Raw genomic sequence first — 8,901 nt, 5'->3', positions numbered from 1 at the left:
CCTGCCAGGCAGGGCCAGGAGTGCTGCCCTCGGCAGGGGCTGCTCCGTCCGGGTGACACCCACGCGTGGGGGGCCCTGTCCCTGCGGGGATCCCGGCGGTGCCCCCCGCGTGCGCCGCGCCCGCTCCCCGCTCCCAATCCCCTCCCTCCCCATCCCTCCCCTCCCTTCCCCTCCCCTCCTCGGGGCGTCGCCGCCCCACGCGCGTGTCCTCGCCCTCCCCCGCCCCGCGGGTGGGCGTGGGGGCGGCGCGGGCGGGCCAGGGCTGGGGGGGCCGGGGGGGGGGAGCTCGGGGGGCCCGGGGCCGGGCCGGGAGCGCGGGGAGCGCGGAGGGGGGCGCGGGGGGCGCGGCGGCGGTGCGGGATGCGCGGCCCCCGATGGGATGTAGCGGGCGGCTGCTGGGACCCGCCGGGGGCCGCCGCGCCTCGCTGCTCCTCACCATGATCCTCTTCTTCACCTACTTCTTCTCCTGCCTGCCCGGGCCCTGCGAGCCGCTGCCGCCCGCGCTGCTGCTGCCGCCGCCCGCCGCGCTGCCCGCGGGGCCGGGGGCGGCGGGGGGCGCGGGGGGCGGCAGCCGCCGCTTCCCCCAGGCCATCATCGTGGGCGTGAAGAAGGGCGGGACGCGGGCGCTGCTCGAGTTCCTGCGGGCGCACCCCGGGGTGCGGGCGGTGGGCGCTGAACCCCACTTCTTCGACAGGTGCTACGAGAAGGGGCTGCGCTGGTACAGGTAAGGGGGCGGCGGCGGGGTCGGTAATTAGCGTAGAGCTGCGTTAATTGCCTCCCGGGCCGGGATGCGGCGGCTCTGCAACAGGCGGGTGAGGGCGCGCCGGGTCCCGGGAGAGAAAGGGGGTCCGAGGGAAGGGGAGGAGGGGGAGAGTGCAGGTCCCGGGTGGGACGAGAGGGGGGCGGCAGCTCCGACCCTCGTCTGGCCTGGGGAAGGGGCTGGCGGCTGCTTTTTCGGGGCTGCTGCTGAAGTCGGGAGCGCTGCGACTGTGAAAAGCGGTCTCAGTGTCCCCCTTGTCCCCGTGTCGCCGTTTTCCTCCCTGTGCCCGCGTCTCCCATCCCGCATCCCACCCGGTCAGGGATGAAACCGGTAGCAAAAATGTGCTCGTTTAACTCCCCAGACTTTGCGATTTTAACCTTTAGCACTTTATCCTCAGCCGTCACCCCGTTTCCCCAGCGGGTTCCTTTAGGAATTGTTTTATTCGCGTGGTTTATAAAAATAAAGGGAGCGAGGACCTCGGGCTTGATCCTGGCTGTGCTTGGAATAGGGAGCGGGCGAGGGGTGAATCAGTGGGATCCTTGGTGGGTTTGTGGAGAAGGGCAGAGCTGGAGTGATCCAAGGAAGTTTGCTTTTTGAGGGTTTCGATGGAATTGAACTCTTCAGGCGATAAAGCATTCGGAAGAGCAGCTACTGTGCATGTGGAGTGTATTAAACTCCCGTCTCCTGGCCAGCTCCGGAGCGGCCGGGCCAAGCGGAGTCGGGAGCGATAAGTCCCTTGAAGCCGGGGATGGAATCTGCTCCGTTATTTTGAAGGGAATCCAAATGTGTCGATGTATAAAAGCGCCGTGGTGTTCTCGGGGAAACATCTGAAAATAATAAAAGGAGTAGCTCTCCCTGTCCTTCCTGCCTCTCCATCCCCTTCTCCCCGAGCCCCGCGGGAATACCGGATTTCTTACGTGCCCTCAATGTTTCGGGGGAGGTTGCAGCTTCCCAATCCTCGCCAAAGTAACAACCTGTGAAAAATCAGCGTGTTTAATGGAAAGAGTAATTTTAGTGGTAATTTTACCCGCAGAGTTTCAGCTCTCTGAGCCCACATCTGGGCTGTAAAGTTATGACTTAACACACCTTCAAAACCCAGTAAGCAGCGGCGCTTATTTTTATGGCTGCATTAATATCCCCGTGATTTATGAGCTCATTCCTCAGCTCCGTTTGGGTCCGCGCTGCTCGAGGAACAATAATGATGATCACTAATCTTTTTGGGGTGAGGACTGCGAGATGGCTCTCACTTGGCAGAATGGGAGTTTAATGACTGCGAGCACATAATTAAAGCTGGGAAGATCGAACGCTTTCATATCGCTCGGCGGAGCCCAGCGAGGCGCTCGCAGGACGGACCGCAGAGAGAAGGAGAAATAAATCTTAGTTTGGATGGCTCTGTTGCGAGTTTTTAGTGCTGTAAGTGCTTGCAGGGAGCCTGGCCTGGCACCAGTTTCGAGACAATCCCGCATATGGTTGTGGTAAATTTGGAGAAATGGAGCGGGGAAGGTGTTCGGCGTGGGGAAGCGGCCGCTGGGCTGGGGAGAAGCTGCATCCTTTGGGGTGAGGCAGAAATCAGGAGATGTTTTGCTTTAACTCTGCGTAGAGTAAGTGTGGTTTTAATCACACACACACACAACTATTTCCCTTCGCTTCCTCTCCTCTCTGCCTCTTGTTTTGTCTTCTCACAAGACCTTGCAGTACCGAGGGATTTTATCCCCGGGAAAGCCAGACAGAGCTAAATGTTTAAAGCTGGGATGTGCTGGAGGGGAGGGAAAGAGAAATTGGACAGAAATTGGACAGAAATTCAGGTTTTTCCAATGGATATCTCAAAAGTGGTGTAAACATTTTTAAAATATTTGAACTTGCTAGGAAACCAAAATTACACCAACTGCTTCTCACGCCAAGATATTTGGCCCGAAGGCACCTGTAGGTTGTTGCTTGTCTTGAGTAAATGTGGAAAAAAAAATTCTCTTGGAAATATCACTCCAGAATTATTTCATTCCTTTTTAGTAGCTCAGTCCCACAGTGATTTCCCTGCTCTGGCAAGAGCATCTCCTCATGGGTGATGAGTAGTTTGTTATAAGTTACTGACTGAAATAATTCATTCTTACTGGATTGTTTTATTTAATTTAAATTTGAAATAGCCCAAAGCTCCTTTTTTTTGGAGTAGTAGTGAAAAGAAAATGTTCTGCAAAAGCATCTCCTACAGAATTCCTTGAGTTACTACAGCTTTAGCTAATTCTAAGAAGATTAAACACCTTTTCTAGGCTGCAGCATAAATGACTTAATGGCTAATCCAAGCATGATGGGATGTTTTCTCCTCAAGAAAAACATTATTTTAATTTTTTTGGCATTCAGTGCTGCTTGAAGGAAACTTAAGTAAAAAGAAGAGGCAATGCTGCTGCCAGTTTGGGGTGTGGGGAGGCCTCTTTGGGAGCCTGGGACTGTCTGTGTCTGTTTTGTGGGAATGTAGGTGAGGACAAACGTTAAAAACTGAATTGAATCTGAGACATTTGGGGCGATATTCAGAAATCCATTGCAAAACTTGGAGCAGCTGTGATGCTGTGGGTGCCTGTGGGGATTGAGGAAAACAACATTTGTGGGCCGAGTCGCTGTGGGGTGAAGGGGTTCAAGGGCTGGAACCTCCTCGGTGTGAGGGGAGCAGGTTTGGGCTCACAAGTGACATTTGGGACGTTTTCACACCTTGTATGGTGGGGCTGGGGCTCTGCAGTGTCACTGCTCTGCTCCACTGGGGACAGTTTGGGGGCGTAGCAGACTCTTTGCATGGGATTGTTCCCTTTTTGGATGCCAGAGCTGGTTTGGTTCCCACGCAGAGGTTGCGGCCGTGCCGTCTGCCTCGCACTGGAGTTTGGCACAGCCTCGGGGATTCTGGAGCTGTGGGGAATGGGGCTGGAGAAATGGGGGCACAGCAGCTTTGGGGAGCATGGCAGTGCTGGGAGAGGGGCCTGGTTTGTATGAAATGGAGTTTGAGGGAATTCAGCTTTGAGGGAATTCATGTGGAGAGCTCTGAGCCTGGCGCAGCTCATCTGAAGAAGAGTCTCCTCATCCCCATCTGCCAAAACTTTGTGGCAACATCAGCTCAATGTGACGCTTTTCCTCTGTTTCCTGTTTCCTTGCGTGATCTGTGATCCCAGTCCCTCTTTTCCATCTTGTGTTCCTGCTTTTTCCAAGAGCCAAAGGAAGACTTAGGCAGGAATGGTGGTGGGCCAAGGCTCCCTCGACCCCGCGTTGGGATTGCACTCTGGAAGCTGCACACCCTGGATTTGGAGGAACTGTAAAGAATTCCCTAATTTCTTACAGTTTGGACCAGAAGTACTAAAAAGTACTATGGGATGTCTAGTGGGTGGCCAAGCTGGAGCCCTGCAGCCAGAGGGACACGAGGAGCTGGGATCCTCCCTGAGCATCCTCTGGCCCTGCAGAGCCTTCCCAGAGCTCCGAGACTCTCAGAGGCCAAATTTAACTTTTCATAGTCATTTTCCCATCCCATCCAATGCAGAACATGAAAGTTGGCATGACAGGGGCAGGAACTTTCTCTGGGGTTCCTCATCCCTCTGTGCTTCTGCTGGGGTGTCCCAGCTCGGGAGCATCTCTGGGAAGGTGGACGGGGAGCAGAGAGCCGCTCCCTGGGACGTGGGGTTTCCCCCCTCCCCTTCCCCAACCCCATTCATAGGAGCTAATAACACTCTTGAAAGGCATCCAGGATTTCTTGAGCCAGACTTTGTTATCTCGGAACCTCGCAACCCTGACGCCTTTGAGCGACAGGGGAAGGACGCGGCTCCGGCGCTGCTCTTTTGACTTTTGCCGGGAGTGTTATTGGCAGTTGAAAAGTAGAGCTAAGTAGGTGCCTTGAGGGGTTTTTGTGTGAGTTGTGATTGTACAGACAGATCAAGACACTCTATAGCGCGAGCTGCTGAACAAAACCAGCTCCTCTGGAGCCACCAGGCTGCGTTTTGGCACCGCTCTTGTGTCCCCTTCCAGGGCGAGCTTCTCACAGGCGCGCTTGAGAAGCGCATAGGTGGGAAAAGACAAAGGAATCTGGCCGGAGTCAGATGGCGATGCACGGAGACCTGCTCCGGGACATTATCTTTATTCATTGGCACCGCTAATCTCTCCTCCTGATGGACTCGGTTTCAGCGCTCTGGTGGCTCAGAGCGGCCCTTGTTTTCCCGGGGCATTTGCAGACACTCAGCCCGGCCGCTTCTCGCCTTTATTACTTTGCAATCTCGCCTCTTTTTTTCACTTCCATTCACGAGTGAGACCTTTCTGTCTCAGCTTCCCGGATCCCCCGTGTTTGGGAAATGAAACCTCAAGTACAAAGAAAACATGCGGGAAACCTGAGAGAAAGCTGATTTTAACTAAGAATAAGATACATTAAAGCTTTCACTTAGGGCGTAGTGTTTTGGATCGGTTTTTATGCAGTGTTTTAGCCCCAGCCGTACACTTAGGACCAGGCTTAAGCGCTGGGTGCCCCCGTGGCAGCCGGGTGGGTCTCCCTGATGATGTGCCCCTGTTTTCTGCTCCCTAACACACATCGAGCGCTGCCCGGGCTTGGGAAGCAATCCATAATACGTGCAAAGTTTGGGTTTCTGCAAACTGCTTTCACGTGGGATTAAAAATAGCTTTTACTGCCACGATGAGGAATTAACATTTGAAACCATTTAAAGGGCTCTCAGACAGGGATTGCTGCGGGCCGGGAGAGAGAGGGGCTGTGCCTGTCCTGTTTTGGGGGGTCAGTGATGGGGTGAGGAGCACAACTCAACCCTCCTGCCCCCCACTTTCACGCTGTTATTCCCTTATTTCCGATTTTTCTTCCCGATCCCATGAAATGCTTCTTGCTGATCCAAGCAGGTTTGGGAGCTTCAATTTGAGCCTGGCTCAGCCTCCAGGCAAAATGAAGTCGGGTTGTTCCTTGTGCTGTTGCTCAGATAGTGTCAGGCTCGAGTGATTGGAGCTGCGTGTTAATGTCGGTCGGGATTTTGGGGATAAAAGCTGCAATTTGCAGGGTGGAAGGAGCTGTGCTCTTCCCGTCTGAGGAATGCTTTCCCTGTCTCTGTCTCTGTTAAATAAATGAGGGGATTACACCCGGGCTGGGCAGGGGTTGTGCAGGAGTAACCTGAGTTCCTGAAGGATTTCAGATCTGCCAGTGCTGCTATCCCAGACTGCTTAAATACACCCAGAAATCACGGGGCTGGTTAGAAAAATTAATATGATGGGAATTAATACCTTTGGAAAAGGCTTCTTCATTCCTGTCCTTTCTCTTGTGCTCTCTGTTGTAACCTCAGGGGCTAGAAATTGAAATATTGAAATGGGGGGGGGGGGGGGGGGGGGTTTAATCCATGTAACTCCAGAGAAGTTTTGAAAATATGTCAAATACTGCCAAAAAAATTCGCAAAGAGCCAGGAAAGCCACAAGGCTTCTGTTAGGGGAACTATTGAAAGCTTGGAGAAATAATCATTGCAGTGTAAAGGAAAGTTTAGGAGTTTCTCCTTAAAGGTATTATGCGGGGTTTTTCTCCTCGATTATTTTTAGATCGTGACAGAAGGTGGAAAAGGCCGGTGGATTTAGAGGGCGCTTTCATGCAAGGAGAGACAATTACTTAAGAGAGTTCAAAGCTTATTTATAAAACAGTAATTACCTTCCCCTGGGATGGAGATGGGCAGCTCCGGCGGCGAGGAGGGAGTTACAGCACTTAATTGGCAAAGATGCTTAAAAGCTTCCTCCTGACCTTTTCAAAAACTTTCTGCTGCAACAGGCTCGGGCAGAGATTGAAAACCTGCCCAAGGAAAGGCCAGGTTTAATACCAAGACTTAGCTCTAAATGGCTTTTCAAAGGGCTGTGGAAATCCTCCTGCTTAGGGAGCTGGGAGTGTCGGAGGGAGGGATGGAGGGATGCTCCATGTCTGCAGGACAGGGCTCCAGCAGCAGGGTAGGACCTGAGCCTGGCAGCTCCCTCCCCACATCCCAGCTCTTGGGATGGCCAAAATATTAGAGTGAGGAGCACAGGGGTGTTCTGAGAGGCTTCTGTGGGACTTGTTTGGGAGCCTGGTCTGGGGGGTGGAGGCAGCCAAGGCTGGTCTGTGCTGGGCACATCAGGGCAGTGGTTTGAGCCTTTCATTGTGAGAGGATGCACAGGCTCTGGGAATTCATGGAGCGGTCTGTGTTGGAAGTGACCTCAAAGATTCATTCCACCCCTGCCATGGGCAGGGACACCTTCCACTATCCCAGGTTGCTCCAAGCCCTGTCCAGCCTGGCCTTGGACACTTCCAGGGATGCAGGGGCAGCCACAGCTTCTCTGGGCACCTGTGCCAGGACCGCCCCAAATTCACCCCATGTGAAGCACAGCCCCAACCCCCCAATCACACCGTGACAAACACGTGGTGGTTGCAGCCCTGAGCGTTCCCCGTGGTGGGGTTGAGGGCTCAGCTCAGCTGTGCTGGTGAGGTTTTACACACTCACCTTTCATGGTGATCGTCCTGGGTGGAAAATTCACAGCGGCTCCTTGGATTTCGCCTCCTTCTCCTTCTGCTCAGAGACAGCTCGGAGATCACAGGAATCTTCAAAATTATTCATGCATCCCTTAAGTGAGTCACTCTCGAGCTGAAGACTCGTTTGAAATGCAAAGGTGGATGTGGCAGGCAGGGCACTGGGACAGTGACCAGGGCACAGAGGCAGCTGTGCCCCCTGAGTGGGATCCTGCAGGTCGCCCCAGGGCTTGGGGGTCAGTATCCAGCTCCGTGTGATTTCAGGGCTTGTGGAGAGCGGGGATGAGCCAGGGTTTGCATGGCTGAGATGGTCCAGGGCCATGGACCAAAAAGAGCAACCCTGTCCCACCACGTGCTGCTGGTGACATGGATGGCCCTGACCTGGAGCACCAGCAGTGCTGGTCCCAGACTGAAATATGGGGGGGAATGGCTTCAATTCAGAAAACATTCACTATCTGGGCTGTTAAAGCAGCAGCATGGAATGTTTTAGGCAGCCTGGGAGAACAGCAGCACTTTGGGACTGGGATGAGCTGCTGGGCTCCTCCTGGGAGGGATTTAGGTGTGCTCCACTAAGGAAACCCCACAACAGGCAGGGCCATGAGGGGAATAAACTCCTCTCTCCCAGTCAGCAGCTCCACAGTGAGGGGCTGGTAGGAGCATCCCAAGCCACCGGGGCTGCTCTGCATCTTAACACACAAAATTGATCAGAAGCAGGAGAGAATTACATTAATATAGTCACTTGTCACTGAGGTCTTATTAGGAATCTCCACTCATTAATGTGGAGAGAATAAGGATGTGACCTTGTTAACGTCCTTGGGCAGGGAAAGGCTGACTGACCGCTTTGCTATTGATTTATCACTTAGCCCCTGGACTGTGCGTGCGTGGCCGTGGCCCTGGGCACACCTGGACCTGGGCACACCTGAAGGGCTTTCTGTAGCTGGAATGAAGAATTGGCATCTCCTCCCCTGCCCCGTCCACACGTTCAGGCTGATTCAGCTGGGAATTTGCAGCCGTGTTGTGCAAATAGTAAATAAATAAATAAAAGGACGAGTCGGTGATTGATGGGAAGGGCCAAGGAAAGTGACAGATCCCGTCCCCAGAGGCCACATCCCGGCGCTGCTCTGCGGGGGCTGCTGGGGCCTCCTGCCTTGTGCAACTTCCCAGCTGCTCCAGAGCCGCGGCATCCCAAACCCCAGGGCTGGCGGGAGCTGCTCCCAGCGCCCCTCTGCTCCCCACGGCAGCCCCCAACCCAGGGCAGGAGGGACCCGCTGGGGGTGCAGGAGGACTCGGCTCAGGTCTGGGATCAGTTTTGGGCTCTTCATGGCAGGAAGGACATGGAGTGTCCAGGGAAGGGAATGGGGCTGGGGAAGGGGCTGGAGCACCACGAGCGGCTGAGGGAGCTGGGAAAGGGGCTCAGCCTGGGGCAAAGGAGGCTCAGGGGGGACCTTGTGGCTCTGCACAAGTCCCTGACAGGAGGGGGCAGCCGGGGGGTTCGGGCTCTGCTCCCAGGGAACAGGGACAGGAGCAGAGGGAACGGCCTGAGGCTGTGCCAGGGGAGGTTCAGGTTGGATACTGGGAGAATTTCTTCCCTGAAAGGATTGTCCAGCCTTGGCACAGCTGCCCAGGGCAGTGGGGAATTCAC

The 8,901-nt window shown here is 54.7% G+C and overlaps 1 protein-coding gene across 1 annotated transcript in view; it reads left to right on the top strand.

Moving 5' to 3' along the window:
* Positions 1 to 374: 374 nt before the first annotated feature.
* The window catches only part of HS3ST6 (heparan sulfate-glucosamine 3-sulfotransferase 6), a gene marked incomplete at both ends in the record, with an annotated part of 29,576 nt that continues 21,049 nt past the window's right edge, over positions 375 to 8,901 (top strand). The window contains one exon of the mRNA XM_082292419.1: positions 375 to 724. Within this exon, the coding sequence (XP_082148545.1) occupies positions 375 to 724 (350 nt within the window). The remainder of the gene's footprint in view (positions 725 to 8,901) is intronic.

Source organism: Coloeus monedula (assembly GCF_965178545.1).
Source record: "Coloeus monedula genome assembly, chromosome: 16".
NCBI classification, from domain to species: Eukaryota; Metazoa; Chordata; class Aves; order Passeriformes; family Corvidae; genus Coloeus; species Coloeus monedula.
The sequence above is the reverse complement of the archived record's forward strand: the minus strand, read 5'-3'. Positions and strand labels throughout refer to the sequence as shown.